The 16,859-nt window shown below is 55.4% G+C and overlaps 1 protein-coding gene across 1 annotated transcript; it reads right to left on the minus strand.

Moving 5' to 3' along the window:
* Window positions 1-1,075: 1,075 nt before the first annotated feature.
* Window positions 1,076-11,094, minus strand: HS3ST2 (heparan sulfate-glucosamine 3-sulfotransferase 2). Its single transcript, XM_072349177.1, has 2 exons — window positions 10,603-11,094; window positions 1,076-2,239 (listed from the first exon to the last, which is right to left on the minus strand). Exons 1-2 carry the CDS (start codon window positions 11,073-11,075, stop codon window positions 1,621-1,623), a joined length of 1,092 nt encoding a protein of 363 aa, XP_072205278.1. The 5' UTR covers window positions 11,076-11,094; the 3' UTR covers window positions 1,076-1,620.
* Window positions 11,095-16,859: the final 5,765 nt, after the last annotated feature.

A 16,859-nucleotide genomic window follows, 5' to 3' on the forward strand; every position in this document is an offset into this window, starting at 1 on the left:
CCCAGCCTCCAGCTCTAATTTTCCACTAATACGGCATTGTTGGGGGGATCAATCTAGCCCAGTACCTTCTGCTTCCTTGGTGTGGATAGGAAATAGCTTTTTCACTGCAAGCCTGGGATTTGTGAGTCTTGCTGTGAATGTTTATTTATTTCTTTTTCCTTTAAAGGAATAAAATCATATGAGAAGATCTCCCATCTCCCTGGTAATCCAGGCTATTGCCTGCCCACAGCTGTCCCTGGGACCTCACTGCTGGGTGCTGCCCAGCTCCTGCAGCTGCTATTGGAAGATGGTGGGAGGGATGCAGGGAGGGTGCTGTAAGATGGCCATGAATTACATCCAAGCTGTTCTCATCAGAGTTCTTTGCTCAGGAATCGGTCCCAGGAAGGCTCAGAAAGAGCAGTCCAGCACTGGCACTGATTGCCCAGGGAGGTGGTGGAGTCACCATCTCTGGAGGTGTTCAAGGACTGTGGAGATGTGCACTGGGGTACACAGCTGGTGGGCACGGTGGGATGGGATGGGGTTGGGTTTGGTGATCCCAGAGGCCTTTTCTAACCTTAATGTTTCCATGATGCTATCTATGGTTCTATGGGTATGGGGCTGCCAGCAGGCAAGGCCGGCTGCAGCTCGGGATTTAGATGCTAGTGGTAAATTGCAACCTTTGACAGAAATGCCTGAGATTTACTGCAAAAATCAATAGATGATTCAAACAGTTCAACGCTCGGAAAAGCAGAGAACATCTCTCGAGCAGGAGCTGCTGTTGATATGCACGAGCAGTGGTGCTTGTTACTGTGACTGCTAATAGCCTGCTGAGATGGAATGCTGCAGGATGGGACAGGCCATGAGTGCACAACCACAGCACAGATCTGCCCTGTTGTGCCCGGCCATGTCACTATCATTCCTGGTGTCATGACTGGAGCCCCAGGTCAAGCTCTGCAAGGCCTCCTCCCTCCCGCTTGTGCTATCCCTGGGTCTCCACCTGCAACACCAGCAGCCCAGCAGCACGGCTGGGAGCAGGATGCCATGGGGCTGCCCCAAACACAGAGGAGACTGCCCTAAGAAAAGCCCATGCGTAAGTACCGGTGGTAGCCGCTTTTATTTACACAAGGGATCACATGCTGAACAAGGACGCTAGTGCCACTAAAGTACCCGTAACAGCAGGATTCTGTGCTTTATTCACAGGACAAAATATCGGTACAACATGTTTCAAAGACGTTTTGTTTCAAGCAGATACATCTCACCCTCCTGACGGCCACACTGCTCTGCAGGGACAGAAGGCAGTGTGAAGCAGAGCCCTGACTGCCCTGGGCACTTCTTCTGTTCTGGCTGCCCAGTTCCCTTCGGGGTGCTGAGGAGGGACATACCCTGGAAGTGGAGCCATCACCACAGCACCACCACAAGGGACTCCACAGCTATGTATTGGGATGGCAGCACCTGTGGCACTTGCCCTGCATCTGCATCACTGTGGTCCTGGCTCTGCTCACCCTGCAGCAGCCTGGCCCCCTCCTGCCATGCTGCAGCTGCAGGAAGGATGGGGCTGGTACAGGTCCTGGCCCTATCCCCCCTCCACACTGCCCTATGGAAGACTGCAGCTCGTGTCACTGCAGCTCCACTCCCAGCTGATCATTCCCACCTGAAGTCTTGCCCAACTGTTTCATAGAACTTGATGTTGTAAGGTCTGTAAAAGTCCCGAAGCTGCTCTATCACCTCGGGGTCTATCTGCACGTGAGTCCTCCCCTTGGATTTGCCCAGGCAGCGAGGTGAGCTGTTGCTCTCTGTTTTTTTCAGGCAAGGAAAGCCTTTTGTCTTGTTGAAATAGAAGTGCTTGTCGGTGATGACCCGCCGGATGCCCAGGAAGTCCTGCACCTTGCCCATCTCCCCAGCTGGGTCGGTGATCAGCTTCTCCCCACTGACAAAGTGGATCTGAGAGAGGGGGAAGTACTGCAGCCAGCTCTGCAGGTGCACGGCATACATCCCAATACGGATGGCGTTCCAGGAGGTGTCCACCAGGCCCAGGCTGCGGTTGCGGAAGGACAGCCCCTCAAAGGTGGGGATGTCTGGCTTCTTGGAGAGCGTCTGCGTGTAGTCCGAGATGGCGCGGGTGACGGGGTTGCGCACCACCACAATCAGCTTGGTGTCCCGAGACATGTTGAAGATCCGCCGTGGGGCCTCCTTGGTGACAAAGTAGCTGGGGGTCTTCTCCACCGTGATCTGGCTGTCGAGTGTGCGCGGCATCAGGCTCCTGCAAGCAGAGAATGTGATGGTGAGGAGGAGAAGAACCAGGCTGGCAGGGTGTCCTTTCCCAGCACGACCAGAGGGCAGGAGGACACAGCTCCATCCTGCTTTGCTGCAGGGGCTGCCTCAGCCATGTCCTGTCCCAACTCCTGTGGGGCTGCACCTACCTGAGATGCTCAGCCCCAAGGGCTCAGAGCCAGGCAGGACAGAAGGGAGGGCACTGCCCTGGAGAGGTGCTATGCAGCATCTGTGGCTGCTCCATCTCCACTGGTGCTGAATTCACCAGCTTCAGGGCAGTATGTGAGTTCACTCTGCAGCCATCTGCCCCGATAGCTGCCATGGCATTAAGCATGAGAAAACCTCTGTGGAGCCACCCGTCCATTCATCACATATTGCTACACTGGTTTTCATTTCCAAAAGAAATTACAGCTGCTCCTTCTGGAACTGCTGCAATTGCCCCTGCCACAATTGCATTACAGCACTGCTGGGCACCACCAGTGAGAGACAAGTGCCAGCCCCAAGTGCAGCCCCACTCCATGGGGACACAGCTGTCCCCACCTATGCCTGGCCTCCAGCAGTCCCACGCAGCCCTGGTTCCCCTCTCTGGGTGAAAGCAGAGCCGCAGGGCTGAGCGCACTGGGGCAGGCAGCCCCGCTTAGTGCTTAGTGCAGCCCCGCTTAGTGCTAATTAAATCATTTGCTTTGACGCGTGAACATCCAAATCAAATAAAATCTAATGGGATGGAAAGATTTATAAATTGCCCTTGTACTACCAGATTCAACCATTAGATCCATTGCAGCAGGAGGGCAGGCTGCCTGCACAGTGCCAGTTGCTGGCACCAGTTCCCTGGGGCTCACTGCCGCTGTGACAGCACTGGGCACATGGGGGCATTGCCATCAACAGCACCGCTGGGGAGTGAGGAGAGAGGGACCCAAAATCTGGCTGAGGGGTCTGGGACAACACCTGTATTGATGGCATCCTTTTGGTTGGACCGCGAGCAGAATAGCCTCTCCTCCACCTTCAGGTCTTTGGAAGGAACAAGGGTACAGTGGTGCTGGACACAGGTGGCTGCGGCACTGCCCTGCACTCTGGGCATGCACCAGGGAGTACACCCCAAGGGCCTCCTGTGCTCACAGGCACTTTACGTTTCAATTATGTTTATTGCTCAAAAGCATCTGTTACTTCTTCCATCCTGCAGTGGAAGTTAGTGGCTAGCTGATTACAATTCATCCATGAGCTGTAAGGCACAAGCAGATGCTGCCTGGGGAGAGCTTTATGGTGAGCTCTGAGACGTGCCTCCAGGAAGGCTTTGCTGGCAACAAACCATGCGTGCTGCCAGGGACCTGCTGCAGCTGCTGGCTGTGGGGGTCATGGGCCCCCAGGGCTCCTACAATAGGGTAGGCAAAGCCATGCATCTGCATGGGAGTGCGAGGGAACCAGGGCACTGAGGTGCAGGAGGAGATGGTGCAGCAGTCATCTTAATAGAGTTGGATCTATTGATGCGTGGGCTCGCCCAGCAAAGCCTAAGGACAAGAGCAGTCACAGAAAGCAAACATCAGCAGCCCTGCCTGCAGCTGTTCCACTGGGGGACACAGGCACTGCTTTATTCATGGGATAGCCCTGTATGGCCATGGCTCTTCCTGGCTCACTGTGTGGAAGGAAGCACTCGCCTGCTGGCTGCAAGCAGAGATCTTCTGGGGGGGAACCTTCAGCCCAGAACCCACTGCAGGGTGCCCAGCACAACGTCCTGAGCCCCCAGCTCCATGAGATGCAAACAAACCAAACAGCGGACCCAGCCCAGAGGAGACTCATTGGCAGCATCACCTGGGCACGGTGCCGCCGGCCTTGCGGCCCTCACCTGCTCTTGACCACTTCTTTTGTTTGAAAGAGAACTAATTTGCTAGCATAAATTAATAGAGATGTTTTACACAGGTACCCGAGCACAGCCATGGCTTAATTGGCCTTTCCCACTGCTCTGCTCCAAACCCCATAAATCCAGATTATGATTCCCATTGTTTAATGACTGTCAGGAAGTGCTAATTTAGTGCCAGGCAACACTGCTGCTATCTCCATATCACAAACAAGTTTCAGCGTAAATCAGTGCAGGACAGCTTTATAAGCGAGTTGCTGTTACAATATATCGTTGGAGAATCATAAAACTGCTGTTTCATTAATGGCTCATCTTCAGGCTTGTTAGACTTTCATTACGTGAGCTAATAGGTCCACGTATTTAAAAAATGAAATTACAGGTTCTAATCAATTATGAAAAACACAAAATCTCCGCATCATAAATTACAGAAATGAGACAGGAGTTGTTTTCTTTTTAAATGGACTCCCAGTGTTCGCTGCTCCTGAACAACAGAGACTGCTGAGACAACAAAACCCAGCCCGAATAGATAAATAAATCACCAGCAAAACCATGCGAGGGGGAGAAATGTCATCCACACATTCATCTTTGTGTTAACGGCGGGATCCCCAGAGCTGCAGGAGCTGGGAAATGCATTGCAAACTTAATTACAGTTGACTTTAAAATGATATTTTTGGACTTTTGCATTCCGAAAGTTATTTGCATACAAATAGCATGTCACATAGTTTTAAGCCCAGGGCTGGCACGTTCGGGTTTGAAGGCTTTCAACACCTGCACGGTGCTGTGGGTGCAGTGGGCTCCTTCCTGGGTGCTCCTTAGACAAATATGCAGCGGGTTGTGGTGCTGGACCCCTGTGCTGTGTCAGAGCCAGTGCCTGTGCAGTGACATGCTGGTGACATGGAAGGGCCAGGCTCACTGCAGCACTCACTCAGCTGTGGGACATGCAGAGGTGAGACACGAATGCTGCTGGCTCTGGGGCTTCTGCTGGGTGCTCAGGGGTTCATCTGCGTGGTCCCACCTGGGGACCAGGGTGATGCCACCATCGTGACTGCTCACAGCACCCGCAGGCTGCAGCAGCCATGCCAGAGCTGTCCATCTGGCAGCGTGTGCACGAGTGCTTTGTCCTGGTGAAGAGAATCTGCAACACAGCAGAAATGGAGGAGGTTAATGCTGATGCTGAGTGAGCAGCTGGGCACGGACGTGACTGGGGACGTGGCAGGGTGAGCTCCACCATGGTCTGACTGAAGCAATGTGGGCTGCAGAGCAGCCACTTCCCTCACCTGCCCCGGTGATCGGCTGTGGGAGCAGGGACACATCATGGGGCAGTTGGAGTAGTCGGGGGGTGGAGGGGTTCTCGTTCCAGGAGGCACTGTCTAGTGACAGCACCACGATGCAGCTCCCTTGCCACTCCCAGTGCATGCCTCCAGCTTTCTCCTTTATTCGCTTTCAATTGCGCTTGCCAAAAAGGCTGTGAGTGACCACTGGGGGGTATCCCATTGCCAGGGGCAGTGCAGCTCTCCATGCACTTGGCTGTGGGGTGCCAACGTCCACCTGCCAGTGCCCTACAGTCACCCCAGTACTCCTCAGCCCTCCCTGGCACAGTGCTCTCTGCACACACATTCTGCTTGGCCAACAGCGTGGGACAGCTGACAGCCCCTTCCTCGGGACACAGTGGGGCCCTGCACTGCTGCAGACACTTGGAGAGGAGGGCAGTGCCCCCCCAGCACAGCGCAGTGCTGCACTGCCCCACGGTGCCCCACTGCCACCCTGATTGCCCAGGGTGCAACCCAGGGATGTGCATCAAACCTACTGGGCATCCCCAGCCCTAGCAAATCCCCCGCTCACTGCACTAATCTGGCTGGAGATACAGCATTAATTCCTCTTGAATTAGAGATTATTTTTATTGTAGTTACTAAATTCTTAAAGCCCTTTAGTACATTGTAGATGAGCATTAATGCTCTCTCCCAACCTGTGAAACGACGCCTGCCCAGAAGGAGTTAACTTCTCTCCAGCACCTTTCCCAGACCTGAATTATTAATTCTCTCATAATCTGCCTTTGGGCACCCTGCAGTCCCTACAACACTCCCACATTAAAGAAACATACGCTCCCTTGCTGGCTACGTTGCTTTGATGTCGAACATGCGTGAAACACTCTCCCAGGGATAAATTTGTACAAAAATTCATCAGATGATTGAGATATTGCGGATCAACGTGCATGGGGGGGAGCGTGTGCTCAGTAATCCCGTTACAGCTCTGCCTTCAGCCCTCATAGTGCTGCACGAAGCACTGTCAGCTCCGGGCAAATATTTGCTGCCGCTGCTCGCTGTGTGCTGAAGATTTGGAGGGTGCAGCTGGAGCTCGGAGGCCACAAACTGATGTGTGTGTAATCCTGGACTTCAGCCACTCATCGGCATGAGAGCAAACTGTTTAATTGGGCAAAAAAAATTCCCCGTGCTGGCTCTGGTGGGAGGGCTGAGTGTGTTCCTGCGTGCAGGCTCTGTACCTGTGGCTGGGATGTGCCACATGGACACAGAGCGGGGTGAGCACAGCTGAGAAGCTGTACGTGCCATGCTGTGCCCTGCTATGCCGTGCTGTGCAAAGCCATGCAGTGCTGTGCCACCCTCTGCCATACCAGGCGTGGCAAGATTGCAAACAGTGTCAGTAGATGAAAGCTCAAGCCCAGCTCCACGAAGATTTTAGCAAAACTGGGTCAAGCATGTGAGAAACTGAGGTGTGAGGAAGATAAAAGAAGCTCTCACCAGCAGAGTGACATTGCAGCAGACTTTCAGGACGCAACACTACGGCAGCTGACACCCGAACAGCTGCTGCTCATGCAGGGACATGGCGCTGGGAGCAGCCACAGCCCCAGCCCCTGGTGGGGGATGCGGATGGCAGCACTGTGGGATGCCTGGCAGCAGGGCTTTGCTGCTGCTCAGCCCTGCAGGGTGGGCTCAGCACCATCCCCTAAAGCTGTATGGTTGAGGGGATCTGTCCCCAATGCCAAAATGCTGTGCTGAGAGGGTACCCAGAGAAACCCAGCCCAGCCCCAGGCAGTGCGAAGTGTTAATGACAGAGCAGCTCCCTTTAATAAATGTTTATGTTCAAAGAACTTACACCAGTGCTCACAGACAGATAATGAGGGACATTTCAATGCATAAAAGCAGTGTGAACACAGTAATTAACTTTGTTGCTGATTCATTTTTAATCATTCAAACGCTCCAGAGATTTGTGGTGTCCTTTAAGTCAACACAATCTTTTCCAAAAGGCACAGTGCCGCTGACCGTCACGCACGCAGGCACCGTGCAGCTCCCCTCTCCCTGAACATCCCTGCCCCAAATCCCACAGCTGGGAGCTGCTGGGCCAGGGGAGCTTCAGCTCATGGTGATCCCTCAAGCAGCCACACACAACACCCTGGGGGCTGGGGGCACTGCCCAGCTCTGCAGCACAGCAGCTCCCATGGGCACTGCAGGCTGTGTGCAGCCCCTGATGGGTGCCAGCAGAATCCTTCACCTCTCAGATTTGGAGCCCACAGCCATGCTGGGATCTGAGAAAGATCTCATGCTACAAAGCGAAGGTTATAACAAATTGCAGGGCTTACAAACAAGGTCATGGAAGACAGAACGGGAACACACATCATTAACACTGAAGGCTCAATGCTCTGCAAGGAGGTACCTCCCCGTGCCCTTCCAGCACCCTGGAGGGGAAGTTCCCATGCACTGTGATCACTGTCAGGGTCAGTGCTGTGCCTGCAGCTCCATGCTCTGCTCTTGGGCACTGCAGCCCCTGTGGGGCCATGCACCCATCCTCTGAGCCAGGGCCTTGTCTGAAGTCAAGGAAACTTCAAAGCATCCTTGAAGCTTGCTGCCTTCCTCTCTTCTTGCTAATTAACTTTAGCAAAATGCACTGTCAGTCAAGCCCACAAAACAGTCCGTGTCGTTGGGCGAAACCTAATGGGCTCCCATTTGTGTGAGAGCCAACGTGGCCATTAGCAGAGAGCAATTAGTGAGGCGGAGTGCGGGAGCCAGGGTTTGCAGCTCCCTCCTGCAGGCGCAGGGAAACGTGACCACTTCTCTCCCACCTGGGGTTCTGCTCCCCCCAGATACGGTGCAGGGCCCACAGCTGGGCAGTGCCCTGAAGCCCCAGCTGCCACAAACCACTGTGAGAGCATTGCTGGAACATCCCATGGGGTCATGCAGGAATCCTGGAGAGGAAAGCTGAACCCCAAGTTGCCGTTCAAAGTTAACTGTAAATTAAATGACACCAGTTTCTCTGTGTTCTGGAAAATATTGAAGGTTATTGGCACACTGCTGCAGCAGGAGAAGCTCCATATTGAGCATTGAGCCCAGAATTGGTGATGAATCGATCCTCTCCAGTAGCTGGCAGGTTGGTTTCGGCTGTCTTAAAACAGATCTTGCTAAAAATATCTTTCCTGTAGTGTTTCTCTTGCTAATGAGGAGGATAAGAAAGGCTGATGGGTATTGGGAACGGCAAGGGTGGGTTTGGTTGGCCGCTAAGGAAGCAGCGCCTGGGCTGCATGGGGAGCAGAGGGGTTGGACACTGGCTCTGCTCACCGAGGACAGCATTTGCCCTTCCACTCAGCCCATGTCCCCATTGGGCCCAGGGTGTCCCCTCATGGGTGACAGCTGCTGGCTGTGCTGGCATCAGCCCCTCGCTGGGTGCCAGTGCTGCCCTTTCCCTGCTCCCTGCTCTCCTGGCAAGGTGACGGCAGCTCATCGCGCTGAGCGTTAGACCTGCTCCACATTTAATTGCTCCACTTGCAAGGAGTAAAATCAATTCCACACTTTGTACATTAGCAGCCGCTGCGCTTAAGTTTTGGCACATTTGTGAGATTAAAAAAAAAAAGAAAGTAATAAAACCGGGGAAGTGTCATTTAATTGTTTTATCTGAAGTAATTTGGAGACTCCGCTGTCCTGATGTGATCTCTCCATTGATCTAGACACAGCTCCAGGCCCCGCAGCACCCAGCCACGCTCTCATCACCACCATGAGCTTTGGTCCCCTGCTGCCAGTGAGGATCTCAGCCCTGAGCTCCCCTCACCCCACTCTAACCCAGGGGGTCGCAAGGCCCAGGACAGTGCTGCTTCCCAGCCAGATGCAAGGCACACAGAGCTCCCACTGGGTTTGGGGCTCAGCAGGACCCTGCTTCTCACACACCCTGCTACACTGGGGCCCTTCAGCCAAACTGTTGCAGTTCCTGTCACTGTCTGCCTCTATCACAGAATCACCCCCTCATGGTTTCTAGGCAATCTGCAGTTCCTTTAGGACAGGAAAAAGGCTTCAGAGCTCTCCACCTGCACCCATGCTAGCTCACCAAACACCTACTGGCAGAACCATTGCACACAGAACAGCACACCTCTGGCTACATGGCTCTCCATGATCCTGGCACAGCGACTGCCTGCACCCCTTGACAGCCCTCCTGCTGCTGCTGTGCTGTGGGGCTGACTCCCTGGGCAGGGATGTTGGAGGACTAGCCCAGCACTCCAACGATGCACAGAGCAGCCCTGACCCACTCGCAGTCAGCAAGCAGCATCCTGACGCCACAGGCATGACTCATGTCTGGCCTGCACAGAGACAAACACAGAAGGGCCAAGAGCAAGTATCACATCACACTGCCTCCCAACCCCTTCAGGAGCCGACGAGCACCACCCTGCTCAGGGAACGGGAAAGAGAGCAGAACGGAGTGCACAGCCGCACAGCCAGCTGCATTGCACTGCACACACCCGTGCCAGGCATCCTCCCCTGTTGCACACTCACAGGTACAGGTAGCCTCCTGAGGATGATGCCCTACGAGCACCCAGCCCTGCCTGGGAGCTGCCCAAGGCTCCCACAGTGCTCACCGCAGAACAAGGCAGCATGTTGAGCAGGAACCAGGCAGCATGCAGCCTGGGCTGTGGGTGTGGATGAGCACCCTCCACCTCGCTGAGCATCACCAAACAGTCCACAAAAACCTTTACTTAAATTAAAATCTCACCATCTCCTCCTGGAGATGCGCTCACTGTTCTCTGCGAATTATGAGGCACATAGATAAGTGAGCACACGCTCGCTTATCTGACTCGAGGCACACGGGGCGCAGGAGGACGTTCCGCCCTTTCACAGACCCTGCGATAAAAGCTGTAGGCAGGGGGGCTCCGAGGGACGCCGCGCAGGGTCGCGGTACCGGGGCGGTCGTGGTTCGGGGACCGCTTCTCGGTGCGTGCATCCCCTGATGAGGGGGAGACGCGGCATCGCCCGGGCTGCAGCGGAGGGACCCGCTGGGCAGGGGCTATGTCTGCTATGTCTGACCCGAGCCGGGACCTCCCCGGCCACCTGCGCTCAGCCTGGCCCCAGGGATGCGCGGGAGCTGAAGGTCTCCGCATCCGCTCCGCGCGGAGCCGCGTTTCCCCCAGCCCCGCATCCCGCCCCGCGGGCACCGCACGGCACAGAGAGGCGCGGGGCAGCGCGGGGCGCCGCCGCTTACGGGGCCGTTCCCGCAGCAGCGCTCACCTGTACCACTCCAGCCCGCGGTCGTAGTTGCGGTCGAAGAAGTGGGGCTCGGTGCCCAGGGCGCGCACGTCGGGGTGCACGCGGATGAACTCCAGCACGGCGCGGGTGCCGCCCTTCTTGACGCCCACCACGATGGCCTGCGGCAGCCGCTTGCTGCCCGGACGGGCCGGGCCCGGGGCGCTGCCGGCGGGCGGTGCCGGGGGCTCCCGAGGGCGGCGGGCGGGCGCGGAGCTGCCCGGAGGTTCCGCGGGAGGCGGCCGGCAGGTCCGCGACTTCTGCAGAAGTTTCTTGGCGGCGGCGGCGCTGCGGGCGGGCGCGCAGCGGGCGCGGGGCGCGGCGGGGCCGCCGCAGCAGCAGAGGAGGCTGTAGCAGAGGTAGGAGCAGGACAGCGACAGCGTGAAGAGGAAGAGCACCCTCCGCGCCAGCCGCCGGGATGGAGCCACGGCCCGCCCGCTCGGCGCCCTATGCGCCATGGCTCCATGGGGCCACGCCGGCGGGCATGGCGCGGCCCGGCGCGGCGCGGCTCGGCGCGGCTCAGCGCGGCGGCGGGGCGAGCCGCTGCCCCCGGGGCTCCGCGGCGGGGCCGGCGCCGCGCTCCCGGCGGGGCCGCTCGGGCACGGGCATGGCTCGCTGTTAGGCGGCGGCTCGGCCGGGCCACCCCGGGGGGCTGCGCCCTCCGCACCGGCCCCCGCGCGCCCGCGGCCCCGGCGCCGCCGCTCCCATCCCCGGCGGGCGCGGCTGCGGCTCTCGGCTCCGCGGGAAGTGCCGGGGCAGAGGCGGCTGCGCTGCTATTTAAGGGGCCGCCTGACGTCAGCTCCTCCCGGAGCCCCCGCGATCGCACGGCGGCCGCAGCCTCCCCCGAGCCGCGCCGCGGGGCTCCCGCTCGCCCGGGACGGGGACGGGGCCGCGACCGGCACCGGCCTCGTTCCTCCGCTGCGCCGGACCCCGGGAGGGGTGCGGGCTGCCCGTCCCGCTCTGCCCGCCGCGCCCGCCGGGCTCTGAGCTGCCTGAGCTCCTAGCGAGCCTCGCCGACGGGGAGGCACTGAGCGATCCCGTCCCCGTGAGAGGTGGCCGGAGGTATAGCCCTGTCCCACGCCCGACACCGCTCCAATAGCTCTGCCGTCAGAACCGGGCAGGGATGGAGACAGCCGCTGTCCCTCCGGGCCCTGCGCATCTCTCTGAACCCGAGTCCTGAACTACCCAGAGGTGCAGCACGGGGCGGAGTGCCTTTTGCCTCGCACAAGTCCCTGCGCTCAGAGCACGACATGGCGCTGGGTCGTGGTGGACCTGGAGTGAGAAGGACCAGGAGTCGGGAAGTCAAAGCTGCGGAGGACAGGGCAGCCCGGCACGGGGTCCGTCCTGCTCCCGGGCTGCCTCCGCGCCGGGTGCTTGAGCAGCTCCTTCCCTGCGGCATGCACTGAGGGAGGGGACAGAGCGAGGAGGGGCCTCCCCGCATTCAGCTGTGATTTCTGTCCTCAGCAAGGGCAGAAGGAGCAGCCATCGGTTGCTGTGGTATGATCTGTAAGAGGAAAAATCTTGAAGAAGATGCAAGTATTGCCAGTTTGGGGATAATCGGCCTTGCCCGTTTGCTTTGTGATGCCCTAAAAGCAGATTGACCTGGGAAAACCACAAGGATTTTGCAAGATATGGATGCAGACTGTTGCTTCATCCCCAGCCCTCCAGCTCCCTCCACTTGACATGCTTCCTTCCCTCTCACACCCTTCCATCCCAGGCTTCTGCTTGACTGCTCATGCCAAAGGACTGTGTGCAGCACCACTTAAACATTAAGAGTCACTCTCCCTGCCTTCTCAGCATAGAAAGCTTGTTCTGCTTCAGAAAACTACTTGTCGCGTTACTTGGGAAGAGGGATGGTGATAGAGGGAGACAGGCACAAGGTGCCAGCCCAACACAACCAGTGTTGCTGTGGGCTCCCTGGCAGCAAGGTGGGGAGGAGATTTCTGCTTGTGCAACACCTGGGAACTCAGTGCAGATGTAAAGAAAGGTGGAAAAGATGGCTGAAAAGCAGTGCTCTCTGCTGTTTCTTTTGCCTGCACTTGTGTGGGAGCAGTGAAATTGGACCTTGCTGGGAGTTTAAAAATAGTCACTTAAGCAACAAAGAAGCTGATGGCTCAGGAGAGCTCTGGAGTGCCAAGATGGGATTGAGCTCTCATGGGACTGGCATCACTGTAGTGGGTGAAATGACCCACCTGGGGCACTGGATACTGTGTTTTCCTCAGAGTAGAGGATTAGCATTAGTACATCTGTGCAGGTCACAATCAAAAACAGCACCATGTCAGCCTAAAGGAGCCCACAGGCTCATGGTGTAAACTCAGCCATGCTTGGTGCTTCCCTGAGCTGGGCGGCCCTCCTCAAGCTGGTGCTTTGCTCAGCAGGAGCTGCCTGGCCTGGGCAGAGATAGGAAGAGGAGTGCGGGAGCAAGGCAGTGAGCGGCTGGGCACTGGCAGGTTCCCTTTCTAGGGCCAGAAAGCATCAATCACTCAGTTCTGCTGCATGACAGAGTGCCAAAGGAAATCTGTGGGAAAGTTGCTTTATCCATTTTTAGCCGTTTTATTGCTTCCACGTGGTGATCCAGCCCTGGCTGCAAACACACCGCTTAGGCATGAACATTAGAGGTGTCTGGATAAATAAAGCTGGTGTGGATGCTTAGACACCCCCAGGTTTCTCTGCTTGCAAGGGAGGAATGTTTTCTAAAGCTGACAATTTGGCTTTCAGTCTCTCTATCATTGCAGGGCATGTTTGCTCTGTGACATGTTTGCTGTTTACACCCTGCTCCACACAAACAACAGCTTCCTGGTGCTTTTGGCACTCTGTGGCCCTTCCGCCTGCGCTGGCACAGCCCCATGGGCCACCTCGATCCCACTCTCACCATCAGGGTTGGAAGCCACAGCCCTGGAATAGGGGAGAAGCCACCCCCAAAGGGCTACTGGTGCAGCGCAAACCTCAACAGAGAGAGAAGCTCCAGGGAAGGCTTTCCCCTGTTGCCCCTCTCATAGGGCAGCAGCATCTGGCAGGATCACAATGTGATCAGGAACCATGGAAGAATGTAGGGCTGAGCCCCAGCCCATAGCCAGCACTGTTGGGGGCACCTGGTGATGTGCCTTTGTCAGAGAGGACCCCACTGAAGGGCTCATCCCAAGTGCAGGCAGCTGACAGGTGAACAAAAAGAGAAGGCTGCAGAAATGTTTGGATCGTTGAAGATTATTACAGAAATACACAAAGAAAAAGAGTGCTGGGAGCACATAAAATCTATAGGAAGAGAGGGAAGCAATAAAATGCATACTGGAAATAGCAAATAAGATTAAAGGTGATATTCTACCCTTGATGTCTTCAGGTTGTAGGCAGAAGAGATCAAGGTTAGAATTTATTTCCAGAGCCCAGAAAAGCCCTCAGGGCCAAAGTGTCGTTGTTAATCCAGTTTTCTGTGTCTAATATGTATGTCATTAACAACCTTTTGATTCTGGGCTGACAAACTGCCACCTTTTCTTGTGCTGCAAATGGATGGCTGAGCAGTACATCTACCTGGACAGGGATGCTCGGTGCCACAGGGCAGATGGGGCTGAGCTGCCCCTGCCTTGCAGTGTCCTTGAATGCCTGCACTCCCCACGTGTTCTGCTGCTCCGAATGCCTTCTGGCTCTTCCTGTTTGATGAGGAACAGGCAGCTAGAATAGGCAATCCCAGGGTGTGCAATTGGGATGCGGAGGAGCACGGCTGGGCCAGATCCGCGCGTATCAGCCCACATGGAATCAGGGTCTCAGTGGTCACATTAGCAAGTGCTGTGTTGGCTGCTCTGGCCTCTTTGAAGATGCCAAGTGCTCATCCTGGTCTTGCATGTAGCCCTCTGGTCTCACATCATCACCAAACTCAGTGCACACCGCAGGTCCTCAGACTCTGATTGTGGGATCTCATTGGGACTGGGGGGTCTCAAAGTCCCTCCAAACAGCACACAGGGAGTGGAGGCCTTGGAACTGCTTTCAGCCAAGTCTGAAACTGTCTGTAAGCCTCATTAATCACTTGTAAATGCACTGTACTCCAAAAAAGGTCAGAAACAATAAATTTAATTTTGACTCTGACTTGAGCTAATTCTCAGCATCTCTCCCAGCCAGAGCGGCCAGACACGGCCCCGCTGCACAAACTCATTTGATTCTGAAATGTATTTTTAAGAAGGCTGGAAGGGTGCTTAAAAGCTAAATGGCTTCCCCGGCTGTAATCACTGCTAGCGGAGTCCTGGAATGAAAGGGATAAAGCCTGGGGGCGGGGAGAGTCTTTAATCTCGCTGAGTAGATTACAGAGATTACTTCAATTTAATCCTTAGGTATCTGTCACTGACGCTGCAAAGAACATAACGGGACGTGGGCCGGGCGCTCCCAGCCCTGTGCCCAGTGCTCTGCAGGCACAGGGTCAGTGCAGACCCACAGAGTGAGGGCATCATGGGTCAACGGGTTCTTCCTCCCCATTAGCATCCTCCAAACCCCTCAGAAAGGGCCAGAACCCTCTGCTTTCAGAGGTGTCTGTGCGTGTTCTGTGCCCTTGTGGGGGCTGTATGAACTGTGCTGTGCAGAAAATAATGCAGTCAGAGTTCATCCGCAAGCTGCAGCAGGCAGGGACCCCACAGACGTGGCTCCTCATCATTGCTCCATCACACACCAGGCTCTCCACAGTGGCTGCTTGGGTTAAATCTCATTATTGCTCCTTGGGGATCACAGGGGCAGCAGCTAGTTCTCCAATAACTAGAAATAGCTCTTTGGCTCACAGACCTTCACGATTATATTTAACTCCAAATGAGGAATCTGTACCCAAACACAGGCTGGTACATATATATATTTTTAAAAGCATTTTTTCCCCCCTGTTTTTTTCCAACCTAGCTCATCTGTAACTTTAAACCCAATCCTTGCCTTATGTAAGCCCTAGAGTAGAGAAGAAAAGGAAATCTGCCCCATTCACAGTGATGGGAAAGAACCAGATGGTGTATACTAACCACAACACAGCTGTGTTCTCCAGCACTGTCTGAAGCAGAGCCTGTCCTTCTCCTTGCTGCAGACCCTCCCAGGTGTTGCTCAGGTTCTGCTCTCCTGTTTAGGACCATGGGCACATCCACTGCCCTATCCCAGCAGCATCAATACTTGTAATAGAGGTGACAGAAGTGACCTCTGTTACAGCACTTTCTCAAGGACTTCCAGCATCAGGAATGCCCCACATAGTCCCCAGTCCATGCTGGGGTGCTGCAGCCCCAACACTGCAGTTGGCTCCAGAACCAACAAGAAGGGTTTGACCATCCGTGCCAAGAGGCAGGGGATGCTGCATGGCCAGGGGCCAGGTGTTTGCCCATGCAGATCCTTCAGATCAGAGGTGCTCTCCATCAGGAGCACTTTGAAACACCCAGCTTCTTATTTTTAATGGGATTGAAAAGAGAACAAAACCATTTAAGAACCTGAGGAATCAAAGCAAGTGTCCCCACATCACACCCGGTGCTCACAGCTATATCCTGATTAATGACAAGCAGGAGAGAGGAAACAATATTTAATCACACCCTGTTTATACTGGAGCCAAAAATCAAAGCGCTGCATTTCTCTTTCATGAGAAAAACGAGGTGGGCATTTACCCTCTGGTGATTAAGTTTCCCACTACGAGCACATCAATTTCCGTGCCTTGGCATGGGGTCCTCTATCACACCACAAACGAGGACTTCCTTAGCAACAAAATATTACAAACGCTGAGCTGGATCCATACACAAGACAGAGATGTACATCTATCATTTTGCCTGGATTATCTCAGTACGCTTCTCCTCGAGGAGCTGGAGAGAAAACAGTTGCAGCCAAACCACCTTTAATGGCTGGCACAGCTGCAGCAGCCCCAGGCCAAGGACACCGCAGTGCTCCGGCCACCAAACCCATGGCCATGGGCATGTGGCCTCGCTGGGGTACTGCTGCCCACGTGTGCATGGCTGTGCTCATGCAGTGTTTGAGGTACTGTGCCCACAGACAGAGCCCCATGCATGGAGTAATGTCACAGTCCAGAGAAGTGGGTCAGGCAGCACATCACCCTACGACACCTCTCCCTCCCTCCTCAGCTTCTCTTGCCCACATTGATTTGCTCTGGATTCCTTGATTAATTAATCTGAGAGAAATGCAAGGTCTGTTAATTACCCCTGATTAATTAGGGTGAACTTTTAATTGTATCCCTAAGCTGAGACGTGCCGTTCAATAGGCTCTGTAATTAGTGACCCAGCAATCTCTTT

Source organism: Excalfactoria chinensis, chromosome 14 (genome assembly GCF_039878825.1).
Source record: "Excalfactoria chinensis isolate bCotChi1 chromosome 14, bCotChi1.hap2, whole genome shotgun sequence".
Classification (NCBI taxonomy): domain Eukaryota; kingdom Metazoa; phylum Chordata; class Aves; order Galliformes; family Phasianidae; genus Excalfactoria; species Excalfactoria chinensis.

Coding starts and splice junctions, on each gene's coding strand:
- HS3ST2 (XM_072349177.1), bottom strand. CDS start 11,075: ATGGCGCATAGGGCGCCGAGCGGGCGGGCCGTGGCTCCATCCCGGCGG. Junction 2,240..10,602: donor CGCGGGCTGGAGTGGTACAG/GTGAGCGCTGCT, acceptor CTCTGCTTGCAG/GAGCCTGATGCCGCGCACAC.